Source organism: Antedon mediterranea, chromosome 7 (assembly GCF_964355755.1).
Source record: "Antedon mediterranea chromosome 7, ecAntMedi1.1, whole genome shotgun sequence".
Lineage (NCBI taxonomy): Eukaryota > Metazoa > Echinodermata > Crinoidea > Comatulida > Antedonidae > Antedon > Antedon mediterranea.
Window position 1 is genome coordinate 16,767,217 of NC_092676.1, and position 19,566 is coordinate 16,786,782.

Below are 19,566 nucleotides of genomic sequence, written 5' to 3' on the forward strand. Positions count from 1 at the left end.
AAAAGTTAGTCAATAATGAGTCTAGAGAGGGCGTTTAGAAATAATTATTCCCAGAGCAGCATCACTATACGTCACCGTTGGTGGCTCTCTTCATTGTTGTTGTTTTAGATCTGAATGCACAACATCATCGCCGGCATTGTACACGTTGTGTTTTGGCTTTTCATTTGCATGTTTAAAAGTTAAATATGTTATCCATTTCTTTTACCAGAGATGCATTCTTGTGGTGCATGTCATTAGTATATTTAATGGCATTTGCCTCAATTTATCACCAAGCGCCAGGTAAGCTTGTGCAATGTGTCTAGGCGTATTAAGTATTATAATGGGTATAGGCCTATAGGCGCGCCTACTACTATTCTAATAAATAAGTAAAGTAGCTAGGTCGGCATATGACCGTTTCGGCCACAACATATTTCTATGGCGCGCCATTCACGCATTAGACCGTGCTATATTGTTTTTGCTATTAATAATTATTATTTATCGCATCTCATGCTTTGTTGTATAGTATTTTTATGACTATTACTACACATTACAGTGTTATCATTCTTAACGTTATTCCACTACAATTTGCATTTATTAGATTTGTTGTTTCCAGTTTAGTTGTATCATGGAGTAAATTGTATTTTATTAGTTTGCTTGACGTCTTGGCGAAAAACAAATTCAACTGTCAGTGACACAGTTAAATACTCTCTTAGTACAGACGTATTAATAGTTTGGCTATGAAAGAAGAAATTCTAAGAAAAAAAAAAGAAATTTAATTAAAACGTTTTTTCCTTCCATTGCTTAGGTGACCTAAGGAACAAAGAGGAATATCAGGAAAAATGTACATGACGTTAATAATTCTTTACTGAAAACATTTAATTATCACTTTAGTAAATCTTTGTTTCTTATATTATAAATCATTTCTATTGTACCCTGGTGCATACAATTAGTATCACTTAGGCCTAATTCAATTCATTTCGTTTATTTGTAAAAACTATACATTTTAATTTTCACCGTATTGTATTTTTTGTACTCTGAAATATTCGTTTCTTATCTCATCATGCCACCTACTGTAGCTACAAAATACGTGTTCGTATTTTATTTTCATTATTAATTTTTAATTGCCAAGTTTGTCTGTGTCCATGTTTTCCTGTGTAAAAACTAAAGTAAAACACAATGAAATCGATAATCCTGTATTACATTGTCGTGTCTCATTTTTCTCTATCAATGGCACTATCTCCTAGTTAGTATAGTTTATTTAGGCCGGTGGCAGATCATTTCGGTCGCGTTTTAAATCGGTCGCGCTTCGAATCGGTCGCGTATATGGCATTCATCCAAACCTTTCGCGACATATGATTCAAGGGAAAAAAATAGGTACAAAAACAAATTTGTTGTTGCAAACCGTAAATATACGAAAATGCGATATATATAATTATTGGCCCTAGCCTAGGCCTAGTAGGTTATTTACCCAAAATATATATTACTATTAATATTCTGATAATATAGTAATATTTATTAATTCCAAAATATATAAATTCACTGATTCCTGTTTTCAGCAGGATTTTCCAACACATGTTTTATTCATAAAATAAAATGAGTTGAATATAAAAAGTGGATGTACGATCGTTGTTTATTTTATTGACCTACGTAGACTATACGACATCATTGCGTCGAAACCATCCATCTCTGACATGCATAGATTTAAAACGGGAATCCCCTGGATTTGATCAGTAAAACATACGAAAGAGGAACCAGCTGAATTTGTCACAATGCGCAGCTCGTAAAATCCAACATGACAATGTCATTGTAATGATGTAATTTTTTAAGTATGTGTGTATATCAGACGTGGATTTGATTGGATGTAGTAACAATTTCTGATGGAAATTATAATATACTGTAGATAATCTACTCTTTTTCATTTGTTCTCAATATTTATTCTTTCAGATGCATTATTACCATACACATTATATTTTTAACAAATAATCAAAATCAAACAACAAATACTATAGACTGTGTTCTATTAGATTTCAAACTAATTATTATTCTTTCTAAAAAATGTTGATGTATTTCATATTCTTAGTTCTGTAATGAGAAAAAGTCCATTACAAAATTAATTATATAAAAGAACGTAATAAATACTATAGTAAAAGTACTCATACTATCAGCTAATTGACATACAAAGTCAAGCGTCAGTCATAGTGCGTGTGCCACTAGAGCTATACATTTCAATCTGATTGGGTAGTGAATGGCCGTAGGACATCCTGCCAGCGCTACTGCAGTTTGGCACTTAAAACTAAAGCATAAGACTTCTTGGTCACTCACCATCACCGCCGCTCAGCTGACCTGTTCAGCCTCCTTCCCTGCTACAAGTTTTTGTAGCAGCCTTAAACTTTTAACTGTAGCATTATCATTATCCTCAAACAATTAGGTTATCATTCTGGATAAACCGACATTATCCCTTTTGCTAAAAAAAAATGAATTTTTTAGTGGAATTCAACTACTATAATGAGACAGTCCACCTTGGTACCCTCTAGTGGGAGCGTACCAACGTCATCATTTCTAAAGACCTCTTGTCTGAGGGGGCGGTGGGAGGGAGTTCATCCAGGTAAACGCAGTACTCATAGACTACCAACACCATTTTTGGTTTGTGTAGTCTGTAGTCCTGCTTACCTGGTTAGCTACAGTAGTCGTTGGTGGGTGAACAAGAACTGAAAATTATACAAGGCTGAGGTAAATTATACTGAAAATATGTCTTCAACATTATGATACTGTACTCGAGCTGTTCAACCGGTTTTCAGCTATTAAAAACAATTATCGTAGGAGGAGATAGGAAAATGCGAAGCATCCTCGTATTATTGTGTGCAGGTAGTTTTTATGAGGACATCCATTAAACAGTGTATACTACGGTCGGAAAACACCCCTATTTGGGGAAAATCGTTCAACCTAAATTCGTTTTAATTGTCAATAACTAATTATCTAACTCAATTTAATTAGTAAACAGGGTTACATCTGGTGGTTTAAATCAGTACCGAGATTCTAACCAACTTTATATACCATCGAGTAAACATTCTAGAAATAACGTGCGATTTACCGAATTTTGCCCTTACGTAAATTTATATATAGATATCTAGACATGTATTGCAGTAAATGGGAAAAACAATCCAGTTAATTTGAAAAGAGGTCTCTACACAAGAAGGATTAAAACTGTATACATACGGTTGGCATCTTCTGTTAATATGTTTTAATACAAATAGAGTAGTTATCTGGGAAATAAATGTTGCAACAAATTTCAGGATCTAGTCAAGGTCCAGTCAGTATAATAAACATTGATCATGTTTTAATTCAAAATCAATATTAAAAATTGGCTTATTATATTTTACCTTTTTCACTCACAAGATAGGAACATCTGAGTCTGCAAACATTGATTACTTAAAAAGCAGACTAAATGTACATTTAACAGAATTGTTCTTCTCTTTATCACAGGACTATACGGCAATGATGGAATTTTACCAATTAGAAATAAGTTTTTCCAACTTCAAGGAATGGATACGCCTGAAGAAGCTTTTTATAAGAATCCCACAATACTCTGGCTTGTTTATCGCATTGGTTTAAACTTTCAAACAGGGTTTGATTTTGTTTGCCTTCTTGGAGTTCTCTGTTCATTCATCTGTATGGTGTCAAAAGTACTGCGAGACAGTTTTATGTTTGCTGCCCTCTGGTTTTTATACTACTCAATTTACAAGGTACAGATTCTCATAATTTTATTGAAATTTATTAACTTCGCAGGTCGTTCTAGAATAATAATATTTCAACAATTTATAAGTAGGTGGATTTTTACTGTTGAAAAGAAGGGATATTTCTCCAATCTCAAAAGAGATGGAGTGAAGAGAAGCATTTTAATATGAATTTTAATCTTTTTGACAAATACTTTTTTTAATGTTGAAATTGATTTTTTCCAGTTTTTAAATATTCCACATTGTGGCCTTACACTACAATACAATTATAGACCCAAATTCAATATTATGGCACAGTTTCTTTTTAGTAACTTGTACTGGAGATTTGTATGGTTTCATAGGCTGTCATCCAGACATGACAACTAATATTTTATATATATCTTTTTATGTTTTCTTTAGGCTGGTCAGACATTTATGTGGTTCCAATGGGATATATTACTTTTAGAAGCAGGATTCCTGACAATTATTGTTGCACCTATTAACATCTTGAAATGGAAGGATCCGAAACCAAGGCAACACGATGCTATAACAATGTGGCTTGTGAAATGGCTGTTATTCAGACTGATGTTTGCCTCTGGTGTTGTGAAATTAACAAGTCAATGTCCAACCTGGTGGGGACTTACTGCCCTTGATTGGCATTATGAATCACAGGTACAGACTTGTTAAAATTTTTATTAAACAAACCCTTGTACTTTACAAATAAAGATAAAACTCTCACCAAATATACAGTAAGGTACTAATAATCCTATTACTATTTGCTTGTTCAAATTCAACAAACATTTATTTTGAATATCATATGGTCAATATCAATTCTGGTATTCCTAATGGTTAAGAAAAAGACATTTTAACCTCAGAACTCTGGTTTTAATACATTCAGTTTATTAAAACTGTTTTTTTATTTAACCTGTTCACTGCGTATACCTGGTACTACCGGGTATAAACAGACGTCGTTGAAATACGTATACTCGGAAATACCATGATTTAATCATATTTGCCTCTAATATATAGCACCCTCTATATTTTTTCGATGAACTTGAATATTTTTGCAAGTCATTAAAAAAATTTTCCAGCCAAAAAAACTGCCCTCTATAGTTTATTATCGTCTTGAAAATAATGCGCCTCTATAGTTATATTATATATAGTATACTGTAGTATATATAATAGTATTTTTATCTTGGAAAGTTGTTTTGAGTAGCGTAATGGCGGCCATTTTAAAACCAACACAAATTTACTAGCCCCAAAAGATCAACATGGTGTTTATCACAACATGCAAAAAAAAAAATTCTGAAACAATTTTGTACTACAGTATAGTGAATTTTTGGAAACTGTCATTATTTTCACGATTTTGCCCCAAAACTTTGATTTGTGCATAATTTTTATAAAACAATAAAAATAATTCATTTTTTTTAAATATTTTTATTTGTTATACGTATCTTCATCAATATCCATTTGGAAAAACGTATTCCATAAGAATTGCTTATAGAAAATATAGTTTTATCATTGATTCGATAAAAAACATGATATCCAAAATACCTGTAATGACATGACGTCATCAATATGCAAATTACTTTTTTTTTATACCGAACTGTAGACTAACCCTCTGCCTATCACACATCATAAAAATAATTACACAATTATCTCAATTAGTATTTTTTTGCAATTTGTTAAAATGTCATATGTTTTTCTTAAATATATATTACGCACAGAGGAGGAATAATGCTCCGCAGTGAATGTTTTTCTATCAATTCTGGTATTCCTAATGGTTAAAAAAAAAGACATTTTAAACTCAGAACTCTGGTTTTAATACATTCAGTTTATTACAACTGTTTTTTTATTTAAATCAGATTTTTATTTCCACTATATGTTTATGTTGATAGATGTAACTTTGTTCTTTTAATCAAAGTAAAAACCATGTCATTGTCAATTAATTGCAATAATATTTGCTTTTCTTAAAGTGTATTCCGACACCTTTGGCTTGGTACATGCATCACTTACCCCAATGGTTCAATGCTCTCAGTACTGCTGCCGTCTATGTCATTGAGATTGTTCTGCCATTTTTGTTCTTTTCACCAATAAGAAACCTTCGAATTTTCTCAGCACTTATGCAGGTATGGAGTTTACTGTGTATGTATATCTAATTCTGTACTTTTGTGACACAATGTAAACACCATCCTAGTTTTTAATTTTATATTACTTTTACATACTGTACACAACATTCACTAATCTAAAGTGACTGAAACTAAACCTTACTTATTAGAAGAACCATCAGATGAATACCAACATTTTATTCACACTAAATTTTTAATTGAGGTTTTTGATAAAATTTCCATAAAAACAAAAACAGGTTCAATATAAGTGAGCCTTATGGACTAAAGTGAAAGTTTTTAATTGGATTTTCTGACTTTGCTGTTATTGATGAATGCAGCTAGTGGAGTTTTCGAGACAGTATGAGTACTTTTGTGGTGTTTCTCATCATACAGTTAGTTTGTGATAGAAACAGTACAGTATGTCCTCTACACCCACCCTTTTAATTTAATAATTCATTATTTAACCATGATTAACTATTTATAGAAAATAGTGTAGTTTGTCTGTCACGTCAGCTTTATTTATTTGATACATTGTTTTATTTCAGATAAAGTTGATGACTTTAATTTTCCTAACTGGAAATTATAATTTTTTCAACATTCTGACTGTTGTGTTAACTATTTCACTATTGGATGATAAATTCTTTTCAAAAGAGCAACATAAGAAGACAAAGATAGGTACCAATTTTTGTTTTCTCTTGTAAATTTTCTACTTTTAAAGCCATTTTTGTTGGAGTATTTTATACAGTTTACTATCAGAGAGGGCATGTACATGACATCATGTATGTAAATTATAGTATTATTATTAATAATGAACACAGAGCCAGGTTGCAGACACAGGTATACTTGGTTGACTTGTATTCTTTGTTTAAACATAATATATTGTCCTCCTACAGAATAAAATAATATTTGCAAAGAATATATTATTATATTCAGACTCTTGGTAAACCAATATTTGATACTATAGTAGAACGTCTAATTCCTGAACGTTACCTGGCATGGTACTACAGTATTAATATTCCTAATAACAATCATGAATAGTAATAGGTACGCACTTGTCTGGCACTGTCTCTTTGTGCAAATCGTTTGACATTATAACTCTATAAAGTTGGCCAGCTCATGCATCGATATCTGGGTCATGCTATATCCAGACCAAAATGTGTAGTTATTTTTCAAGTGGTTTTTCCCTTTTTTATTCACAACTATAATATTATGTATACAACAAGTCTGTTCCCCACTTGACCTTGTGAATTTGGCGAAATATGGAAGTATTTTTTAAAAAAGTAATACTAATTTAGTAGGTTGAATATTCCTAAAGACACCATTAAGAAAAGACATTCAAAAATTAGGTACCGTGCCATCCTTAATATTTATCATGAAAATAGTAATATTGACAAAGTATTTTGAATTGTCATCTTATTCTGTCAAAATACAATCATATTTTCTCTGGAAGACAACCTAAATTAATGTCAATGTTTTTTCTGGCATATTTATGCTGTATCAAAGTCATCGTAAATGTGAATATAAACAAATATAAAATAGTTGTTGATAGAATAGATAACATTTTTTTTTGCAGTTAGACATATGCTGGCTGTTATTGGAAAACGATGCTGATTATAGAAAAGCATGTATTAGACATTATCATGATGAATTGGTTATCATTGTAGGCAATTTTTCTAGAAAATACATTTGTAGTTGTTCAAAATGTTGATGACTATTCAGAGATGCATCGTATTGTGCAATGTTTTACAATATACCAATAAAAAAGTAATGCATTTTATAGCATCCATAATCATAATCATCCACATAACATTGTAGTAATACCAAAAAAAAACCATTTCTTTTTCCAGTTAAAAATGAGCTAACCAGGATTTTATCATTATGCGTTTCTTCTGTTGTGTATATTGCAATACTATATGCAAGTATTTATTATTTTGATGTAAAAATTAACTCAACAAACTTCTCAATTAAAAGTCGAATCAGTAAGTAAATATTACACTTTTTGTTTTATAAGATTTAGATAATATTACATACTGTATATTTAGTTTTGAAATTTATAAAATAATTTTCTTGATTGTTTAAATCAAAATTAACTGAGAACATAATATATACACATCAAATAGATTGGCATTTTATGTGTTGTTTCTAGTTCTATTTGTGTTTTCCATTGCTTTGTTGAAAACAAAGAGTAACAAGGAATCTGCCCTTCCAATTTGTATAAAATGTTTACAATAATATATTGTAGCACTAGTTTATCTCCATATCTGGGCTTTACAAAATGAATAATACACTTCAAAGTTAATGCATTATGTTTACTTCGATGAGACTGATATAAAATACATTTATATTTTTACAACATGATGTGGTCAAAACTATCAATGGTTATGATTTTTTTAATGCATACTGTACAAAAAACGTTATTCTCTTTTTTAAAAATAGATTTTACAGAAGCGACATTCTTTAAATGGTTAAAAGGAATTATGCCATTTACCATACACTTAGCTGTGGTCTCTCTAATATCAGAAATAGTAGCAGCTCTATACAGGTACGTTAAGAAACTATTCATGGTAATATTTACCATTAACCCTTGCCTTCTGGAATTGTCATACATAATTACATTTTTTTTCTTTTTTAATGAGATTATACATTTAATGTAGTTTGTCTAAAAATGGTTTACATTTATTTTGCATTTTCGTGTATTACACAAATGTATAAATGTCAATAAACCGTCCTTATAAAATAATTATTTATTTATCTGAATCTAAAATTTATATTCAACTAGGTCCCCACTATACCCACGGATCCACCCTGGTTTCTTAAACTTTGACATTCTTTTCAAGATTAGAAATAGAAGATAATTTGACTTCAAAAAGTTTTTATTTGCAGAGTTAAACATTTACTTAAATTAAAAAAGTAATGTTCATAGTGAACTTTAAACCCGGAAGAAAGATGTTAATTACTTTTTATTATCAAATCGTGTTACAGTAAACTTTAATTTCTAATATACACAGTATAAATATAGTTCTCTTTTCCACACAATCAATAACTATAATACAAAATTTCTAATTGTTGATTATGTATAAATACAATTTAATGTCTGGAATTTTTTCCGTAAATGTCTTTTTCGACAATACCTTTTATTAGTGTATAACAGTAAATTATAATTTCTATAATATAATAATATAAACTGAAAATCAATAACTATGGAATATAACATTTAATTGGTATAGAAAGATACACTTAACATCTTCATCTGTTAGTATGCTATTAAGGCATTAAGAATAAAGATAATATTGATTATTTTAACTACAACAGAACCCCTCTTAGAGGGACACCTTTAGGACCAAACAAAATGTCTGGCTACAATAATAATAAATACTGTAAGTACAGTTAAAGCAGTGTGCAATAAAGTGTAATATTATATAGCCTATATTTATATGTAAACGTGATTGGTCAAAATGGCATCACATGACTACCGTTGCAAGGAACATCAACGTTATAGAATAAAATTGCTTATGATACTTCATGATATCAATTTCTTGTTACAGGTGTATAATTCATGAAAAATCTTTAGTAGCTAAGATATGGTCAACAATTCAATGTGTGCTCATCTCAGCTGTGGCAATTTATATGTTTACAATAAGTTTAGTAAGTTAGCTGTTTGTTCTTGAATCTATATTCATTTACATTCATTCAACAACAATAACTGGAAGTAGATGCGAAAACATTTCCAAAATAATACATATGATACATAAAAAAAATGATATACAACAAACAAACAAAAAATATACAATTTAATATTAGCACATCAAACATATGTGTGTTTAGATGATTAAAGGAAACATACAGATTTTTGAAATATAATAAAGTTTTATTTTTATAGAGAGATTAATCCATACAGTATTTTAGAGCCAGTTATTGAAACATTATTTCTAAAGCTCTGTCTACACTATTAAACTTTATGTGACAAAAAAATGTGATGTGGGCATATAGACATGATGATGTCATATCACTACTATATTTGGGTATATCACTACCATATTTGGACATACCTTTTTTGTCAAACTAGTCTGATTGTGTAGACAGTTAATCTTGTAAAAGAAACATTAAAGTAACATTATATTCATTTAGTACTTAAAATTACTTTTTATAACATACAGTGAGGAATAATATGCCTGAATTGAACATTCCTCATCAGTTCTGATTGTTTGCACCAACAGGATTTAATCTTATTTTGTGTCAAAACATAAACTTTACTCTTAAATCAATGCTCTTTTCTTATCCATTTAAAAAACACCATACAGTAAATCTTTCGCCATCTAGGGTACCGTTATCTTTTGCTCTGGCTGCTAAAGTTTTGGTATTGAGAAGATCGGGGCTCCACTCTACTGATAAGTTTTAGTCTTCAACTTTCTTATATTCTCTAGTCGAAAGATCTGTCTACACTATCAAACTAGTTTGATGGTGTGTGAAGTGTGATGTACCAAAATGTTGTAGTGATATGCCCAAATATGATTGTGAAATGACATCATCATATCTATATATGGGCACATCACATTTTTTTGTCATCACATTTTGTTGTTGTCACATAAAGTTTGATAGTGTAGATAGAGCTTTAATATACTGTTCGACCATGCAACTGACTAAGAACATCATTGGTATAAGCTGATTTAGCGTACCGTAGCTGAATTATGGATTACATTATAACATAAATCTTTTAATATCCCATTGTTTTTTTTAACCTTATCATTGGTTTGAAACCAGCTTCTACTTGCCGTCCATCAGTGCCAATCTCTCAAGCAATTCAAGTCACTTCTAAATTCTCAAAGGTTTCAATAATTGTTGTATTGTACCACTGGGACAATCAGTAAACAGCACTTTATAAACTTTTACTTGTATTGTTATTATTATTAAATACCATGCATTACAGAATCATTGTCCTTTCATAGTATTTTTATTTTCAAATTGAGACTGCCAGTCTGTCATAATCATGTGTTGTAATTTAACGTAAATATAATTGTTTGATTTGATCTCTAGGTTCCACATACAGCAGTTGAGAACACAGCTCGTAACAATCTTTGGCCAGTAGTATCCGAGTGGCATCAGAAGACAGATTATCTACAAATTACAAACAGTTACGGATTGTTTCGACGGATGACTGGCGTTGGAGGAAGACCAGAGATTATTATAGAAGGCAGTAATCATGAATTTAAAGGCTGGAAAGTAAATATGATGATAGAGAGAAGTTTTGTGTTAAAGACACTATCCCTACTATTTTTGACGTTTTGTAAAAATGATGCAGTAATTTAAAAACATTAAACCAGGTCATTATTTGTCTTAAATGTACCCTTTATGGTAAATTATGATAAAAAGAGAGAAAAAATGCAAAGTAGTTTACATTGAGTTTCCTCTTGTGGACTATCTTTAGGCCTAACCTAGCTAGTTTTCTTTATTTCCTGTAGGCATATGAATTCCATTATAAACCTGGAAACCTAAGTGTTGCACCACCATTTGTTGGTAAGGAGAATTGATACTTTCTGAATAATAATAGTAAAATGATGGATATGCAATAGACGTTATAATCGACGCTAAATATTGCGATTATTGAAACTTTACAAATAATTAGTTATCCGCACATTGGTTAACTTAGTCAACATATCGACATTTATGTGAAGTTGTGCACCTCATGTTTTTAAATGACATCAGAGTTGCTCAACTTGACTTTATTTCAGTAATTTATCATAGATTAAAAACCAAGTAATTTTATATTGACACTTTATTTCATAATAAAGGTCAACTTTCTATGGATTAAAAATTGTGTTTCACAAAAAGTGCATTTAAAATGTTAAAATCCAAAAAATGTTTACATTTCAGGAAATGTTGAGCATTTCTAAATTTTACAATTTGTTTGCGTTACCCACACTTATTCCTGCGTAAAGCACCTAAGTGGCATAGAAACACCATTTTTGCAATTAATTTCTGTTCGGTATACCTTTTAATAGATTTAATTTATTTTTATAAAGTTTAAATGCAAAATAACAGCACACATGCACATTACACTTTAAAAATCGTGCACATAAAAATAGCTAATTTAATGCACATTTATGAAAAAACATGCCTATTTTGAATCCTTAAGATGGATTATGACCACCTGTTTTTTTTTTACATATTATGGAAGCCAATGTGTTGTAAATATGAATTCATGTAACATTTTTGGTTGAGACATCGTATGGCCACTCAAATATTTTAAATAGGGTTATTTCTCTTCTGTGCTCAATTAAGACAACCTTAATCCACAACCGTATGGCAAATGTTTGAGACTCTTGCTCCATTGTTTTGGTGTTAGAATGAGTAAATCGTATGTCCTGTGTGTCACGAAATGCTCATGTGTACTTTAAAGAACTTTAATAGTACATCTTTTGATACGAGTAGGGGGTTACCCCGGTGAACTATACAGCCATTGTAATGCATCAATGAAATTGTTTGTGGAATGCGTGTAATACATTAACATAAAAAAATAATGTGACGCACATACAGAATTTGTTAAAGATACTGAATGAAAAGAATGCAAGATACAATACAGAATCAGTTTAAATGAAGTTTTAATGAAATGCTATTTTCCATTGATCTAATGGCTTGCATGACATGATTTCAACACTGGAAAATGATACAAATTCTCTCAAATTTAAATCGATACACTATAATTCATTTAATGTGGTATGTTTTATGGCAATTCATTACAGATAATGTTACCTTTTATGTTCATACTCAATGTCCCTAAAAAAGCAAACGTACTATATAAATATATGTTATATACAACTTATATTATAATAATCATAATAAAAATTATTATAATGGGAGAAAGATATCAAATAATCAAAACTAATTTTAATGGTATTTCGCGAGTATATCTAATTTCAATTTACAGTGGATAATTTCATTATATTCGTCGCTATGCAACTTAGGCAATTTCATTTTCTCGTTAGATTTTTTTTTAAAAAGAATAAAAAAATAAATTAATATACCTGTATAAACAACTAGAATAAATGCCCAACCCCAGAACCTGTACCTCTGTCCACTTGTTATCATGTTGATATCCTCTCCCAACCAACCTACAACCCCTCCAAGATAGTTTTCAAATGTAATTTAAAACATTCCCAGAACAATTACGTTTATTTTGATACCACATGGGTATAATATTAAACATTGTTCTTATATTGCGCTTCATATTATACGCCGTTACCCATTTGTACACCTGAGCTAAGAAAGGCGAACATAAGTAAAATGTCATGCCTACAGTAAAGGATACAAGCAATGTGATGAGGAATAAACTCAAAATCCCGATCTTGTGATTAGAAGTCGAACGTCCATCATACTGCACCAAAGGTTTTTAATGTTTTCGTAGGAAAAAATTAAGCAAAAATGTATTTAAATAAAAAGATGGCTATTGTAGATTTCAAATGGATGTCTTTTGTAGATTTTAAATAGATGCCTATTGTATATTTCAAATGAATGCCTATTGCAGATTTTAAATAAGCGTGCTTGTGTTTTTAGGGCTTTTTGAAAAATTGTGTATAAATTAGAAACTGAAGCTAAATTGAGCTATGGAATTAAATAGCAATTGCATTATTTGAAAATGTACACAAGTTAATATTGATTTGGTATAACAAAAATATTTTTTCCTTTTATGTCAACCTGTTATTGTACTGCTAATAAAACATCAGGGAGCTATTAATCTAAAATGATGTAAAGAATTACAATTTTTCATTTGACATCACAATATGTTTGCAACAATTGAACAAAAGGCAACTATGGACATATTAAATATATTGATAAATGCATTTTTTCAATGATTTTAATACAGTATTTTATATTACAGTTTGTTATAAATACAGATAATGATAATTTACCTTTACAAAATGTATTTATAACTCTTCTGAAATTCATAAAACGTTTAAGGAGAGAAAAACAAAATATGACAAATTAGATCATTAGGAAGTTTTTTAAGCCTATTTTCCACTATGCATGCAGATTAATGTTTTCATCTTACAAACCTTCTCTGTGACAAATTCTACAGTTTTTTCTACTTTTTGCGAAGCTAAAACAAATCGCAACCAAACAGAACTTAGGAAATAAAGTATGAAGCGTTCATGAGCACTCATGTAAAACAAAACGCTCATCAGACACGCGATGGAAATGAAAATCGCAGCTATTTGTTGAAAAGGGTATCACAAATTTGTTTTCTGCGCTAAACAAATTTGATGTGTGGAAAACAGGCTTTAGGGGCTTACTGTCAAACCAATAGTCGTAGGTTAAATTTAACCTCCATAGCCCTTATCTCTACGCACTGTACTCTAACTTTCTAGTACTTCTAATTTATATTTTCTAGCTCCACACCAGCCTCGACTGGATTGGCAAATGTGGTTTGCTTCTCTTGGTAGCTATAACTACAATCCATGGTTCTTGAATCTCGTCTACCGACTATTACAAGGGAAGCCTGAAGGTAAAATTCATATCTATATTTTTATCTCAATTGGTCCATGTAAACTTATCTGGAAACGAAATCTTCTAATGTTTCCTTTATTGAAAGAAGAAAAGAAAATATTTTATTTGGTTTTTATTACATTGATAAAGGTATGAAATCAACTATAAGCGAACTTATACTTGGCGGTCTTATTTTATTAACTGTATTGTAACAGCAACTTCCTCAGTTAATTAACCACACAGTGGGAGGGTTAATACAAAGATGTAGATGGAGAAAAGATATGCAAATTTCCTTGATTTCTAATATTTTTATAATTTTTGTGAATAAGCCACACTCCTAACACCAAATATGGTCCAATTGAGAAGGCAGCTCTTCCTGATGATGCTAAATATGTACTATGATAGTTTACACCCATGTGGCCATTTTAAATATAAACATTGAGGATTATGCCAGGCTGGGTCATGAATGTTTTTTACCTATAGTCAACTGAATGTTGCTGCTACGGTTTATGTTTTGAATATCATGTGTAAATTCTAGTAATTAGTGTGGAATGCGTATTTCTGGATAACAAGGAACGCTATACTGCACAGACCCATTCTCTCAATGGATCAGCTTTATAAATGCAATATCTTTTCAAGTAATTTAAGAAATTTTGTTATTAAATCAAATATTCCTTGATAAATTACTTGATTCAATTTATATTTGTTTCAATCATAGCTGTACTCTTAATTTCAATGTTAAATTTTTCTATTCAAGCATATATCCTTAAATACAATAATTAATTTATTCAATCCTAAAGTTATAGTTGATTTCAATAAACTATTTTGCATTGCATTATGAGAAAATAGTTTACTTAACAGTTTCTATTTTAGGCAAAAACTAATAAAACAAAAATTGCTTTTTTCACTTATAGTTATGAATCTAATTGGACAATCACCATTTCCAGATAAGCCACCAAAATATATCCGTGCCAAACGCTACACATATCATTACACTCCCTACAAGTAAGTAATATTGTTTGAACTTTCATTTGCACTGAAAAAGTGTTATTGTTGTCCCATATTTTCTTTTTCTGCAATGTTTTTTTAATTTCTAGGCTACATTCTTCTAATCTATCTCATAAAATTTTAATTCTACATTCTTCTGTTCTATCACATGATTCCTTGTTTCAATGCTACATTCGTCAATCTCATACTTATTTGTTTTAATGTTTTATTTCGATTCTAGAAATTCTTTTCTTTCAATGCTTATTTACTGTATTCCTAATTCCAATGTTGTTTCTCTTTATCTTGTAGTATGAGGTTCCATCTATAGTATCTTAACATTTTTAGTAATATTCAAAGGTTATTGTTTCATAAGCTGTAATTGTAAGCTTTCAAGGATTATTAAAAAAAAAGAATATTAAAAAGCATAATGGAGTGCCATCCTTGACTGTACAAAAGCCATTGTACTCATAACAGCCGCAAATTCTAAGGAGCCTTCCATAAGCGTTTCATTTTAATGAATGTCTTTAGAAATGTAAGCATACTTTACAAAGCTTGGTAAATAATAAAAGAAATTTAACCTTATAAGTCCATACTAATGTCTACAGTAGTCTCATATGACTTGTTTTTAAAATACAGTAGAAGCCTTATTTAGGGACCTAACATTTTGTCCTCTCAATAAGAGTTTTCGTGAAAAAAAAACCAAATGAATTATACCAAATTGAACAGTAAGGGTGACACTAACAAAAACTGTAATTGTCTCCTTAATTGGGGTTTTCGTGAAAAAAAAAACAAAATGAATTATACCAAATTGAACAATAAGGGGTACTGACACTAACAAAAAACTGTAATTGTCCCCTTAATAGGAAAAATGAACAGGACTCAAGAAATTAAGAATAATTGAACATTTAAAAAATGAAAACTGTCAAACCAGAGAAAGTATCATAATTATTATCATATAATTATTTATGACATCTGTAATAATGGTGATATTAAATTAATATAATTATTTGGTCTTTTTATTGTTTTTGTGAACAAAAATATTGTCCTCTTATTGGGGGTTCAATCAATCATTTGGCACACTACAAAAGTGTCCCCTAAGTAGAGGTTGGCCATAGTGTTAAAACATAATTATATATTCCCCTTGTTTGGCGGGGAAAAGGGTTCCCTCAATAAAACAAATTATAATAGAACTCCATTTTTTGGGACACCCATATTCAGGGGACATTCCAAAGAAGGATTCTACCTTTTGTTTAGTAATATTACATTTTAAAAGTATAATGTTACTTGTTTTAAACCAATAAGACATCCTTACCAGAGTTTAAAAATATATATTTATGTACTACAAATGTACTGTGTAGTGAGAAACATAATTAGAGAAAAAATACACTCTACACAATCTGGTATCGCAAAACAATGTGTTAAATGTGTCAATTTTAAATGCTTTCTCATTCAGTTCAAGTAAAAAAGATTGGTGGACAAGGGAAAACGAAGAGGAATATCTTCCCATAGTTCATTTAGAAATGAAACAGTTCACAGATATTCTTACACAAACTGGATTAATTCAGGTACTGCATTAAAAGCATAATTTATTAGCCAAAGTTATTGACAGTATTTCATCATAATCTTTAAGACACAGCAAAATACACACTGAAATCAGTGTTGATGCCAACAATCTGAAATATCACCATGGTAGAACAAATTCTTTATTTACAACACAATAACTGTTTCATATTTTGAGAAACGTCTGTAAGTTTCGTATAATAAACTCTAAAGAACAATTCACAAAATATTTAATAGAAACGAAATGCATTTATTTTAACTATTTTATAGCTTGTGTTTATCTTATTGTGTGACTTTACTTTTAAAATCTGATGTGGTCATATATGGACACGATGATGCCACATTAGTTTGACAGTGTAAACATAGCTTTATCCACTTATATAAACGTTTGTCTTACTATATATTATTTATATTGGTGTTTTTTTTTCAGGAGGACGTTAGTAGACCATTAGATAGTGGAAATGACAACATATTTCTGGTGAAATTATTATCTGTTACAAGAACGTATGTGGAGAAATTGAGCGCGTCATTGTTTGTAAATTCGTTGGTTGTTACAGGGGTGTGCCTAAACTTCTTGTAATATCGATTGTTGACATTTAATGTAATAAAGGTTACAATGGTTGTTGTATTTTTTTTTTGATTCATTGTTTAAATGATTTTATTATTGGCACGCCATCGTTATCACGGTTAACGTAATGATCAACTTCTATTTAACGGTAGCACGTCATCGTTATCACGGTCGACGTAATGATCAACTTATATTTAACAGTAGCACATCATCGTTATCATGGTCGACGTAATGATCAACTTGTATTTAACGGTAGCACGCCATCGTTATCATGGTCGACGTAATGATCAACTTGTATTTAACGGTAGCACGCCATCGTTATCATGGTCGACGTAATGATCATCTTGTATTTAACGGTAGCACGCCATCGTTATCATGGTCGACGTAATGATCAACTTGTATTTAACGGTAGCACGCCATCGTTATCATGGTTGACGTAATGATCAACTTGTATTTAACGGTAGCACATCGTTATCATGGTCGACGTAATGATCAACTTGTATTTAACGGTAGCACGTCATCGTTATCATGGTCGACGTAATGATCAACTTCTATTTTACGGTAGAACGTCATCGTTATCATGGTCGACGTAATGATCAACTTGTATTTAACAGTAGGACGCCATCGTTATCATGGTCGACGTAATGATCAACTTGTATTTAACGGTAGCACATCATCGTTATCATTGTCGACGTAATGATCAACTTGTATTTAACGGTAGCACGCCATCGTTATCATGTTCGACGTAATGATCAACTTGTATTTAACGGTAGCACGCCATCGTTATCATGGTCGACGTAATGATCAACTTCTATTTAACGGTAGCACGTCATCGTTGTCACGGTCGACGTAATGATCAACCTCTATTTTACCGGTAGCACGTTATCACGGTCGATATAATTATGATTAACTTTATATTCGACGCTATCACGTCATCTTTTCATAACGGTTCGGCATAATGGTGAGCTACCGATAATAACGTCAAGATCATGATTGGCGTGTTAATTAAAACGGTTGGTACACAGTAGTACGTAACTACTATATTTTCACGGAAGCAAAATATTACAAATAAACATTTTAACATCAAACATTTCCTCATACCTAATTTATTTTATTGTAATGTTTTCCATTTAGTAGTGTTACTAAGATACAACTAATAAAAAGATGAATATTCATAAATATGGTTTAATTTAGAGAGTAATACGGTTCAATGATGTGTTTGTGACTGAAGACATGTTTCCACAATACTATCAATAGGTAATTATTTTCATGTGTGCGTAGATTGAACGTTGATTTGTCAATATACCTATTTTTATCAAAGATAATTATCAGACAATCACTGAGGGATATTTGAATATGCGCAGAGGGTCCCCTAGCCAAACGCTTCATTAAAACTCCTAGTTAGTTACGCCCACTAGTTACATGCCATGCCAACAAAGCTATATGCAATTATGTATAACAAAGCATATCTGCTCCTGCCTACTTCACTTAATATACTGTATGTATTGTGTTAGTAATAAATCAGTAATATTGATTGTGTATTGGGAATACAGCAATCCAATTAACAGAACCTATATGAACAAGTAGAGCACAAATCGCACAGTCCTAATAAAACTCTCATATCTTTTAGGTTGAAATTACTAATTTGCAGGCATTGTCTTATAAGAAAGGGTACTTTATAGGTATCGTCAGCATAACAATATATCGGTATACTCAAACGTAATTTTGAATAACGAAATGTATAGTATAGTATACTTAATATATTACAATATTGATTATATACTTATATACCGAAGAGTATGGAGTTAATAAAATATAGTGAATTTGTAGGGGTTGTAGAGGAAGTGTATAGCTCTGGTTTTTTATTTGATTTGATAAAGGTAATAAGACTAAGATACGAGGAGATTTTTTGGAAATGACATATTTTGGCCGACACAGGTTAAATTCCAACTATAAAGGATAGCAAAATTAATTAATTGTTGCACTTTATATAACACCTTAATATTATTAAGTATTTCTTTGGACGATTGTTGATCACATGACGTGTAATAGCCGGTATAGGAAATTCTCGCTTTTACGAAAAGACAATCTACGTGAAATCCAATAGCAGCAGCAACCAGTCTGTTTTTCTGCGAACGGAAGCAGCGACGCACACAATGAACATTTGCAA

General features: G+C 30.8%; 1 protein-coding gene across 1 annotated transcript; it reads left to right on the plus strand.

The window, feature by feature from the left end:
- The first annotated feature begins 105 nt into the window (after nucleotides 1-105).
- LOC140054343 (lipase maturation factor 2-like) lies at nucleotides 106-18,587 on the plus strand. The gene is made up of 14 exons (XM_072099295.1): nucleotides 106-279; nucleotides 3,463-3,722; nucleotides 4,113-4,364; nucleotides 5,669-5,821; nucleotides 6,346-6,475; nucleotides 7,648-7,779; nucleotides 8,237-8,342; nucleotides 9,346-9,445; nucleotides 10,835-11,020; nucleotides 11,260-11,314; nucleotides 14,187-14,300; nucleotides 15,196-15,286; nucleotides 16,722-16,833; nucleotides 17,259-18,587. Exons 1-14 carry the CDS (start codon nucleotides 186-188, stop codon nucleotides 17,406-17,408), a joined length of 1,935 nt encoding a protein of 644 aa, XP_071955396.1. The 5' UTR covers nucleotides 106-185; the 3' UTR covers nucleotides 17,409-18,587.
- The last annotated feature ends 979 nt before the right edge of the window (nucleotides 18,588-19,566 follow it).

What these genes read in the sequence shown, in the direction of transcription:
- LOC140054343 (XM_072099295.1), top strand. Translation starts at nt 186, where the DNA reads ATGTTATCCATTTCTTTTACCAGAGATGCATTCTTGTGGTGCATGTCA. An exon ending in CTCAATTAAAAGTCGAATCA is followed by an intron (nt 7,780 to 8,236) that starts GTAAGTAAATAT and finishes TTTTAAAAATAG; the next exon opens with ATTTTACAGAAGCGACATTC. An exon ending in TATCATTACACTCCCTACAA is followed by an intron (nt 15,287 to 16,721) that starts GTAAGTAATATT and finishes TTTCTCATTCAG; the next exon opens with TTCAAGTAAAAAAGATTGGT.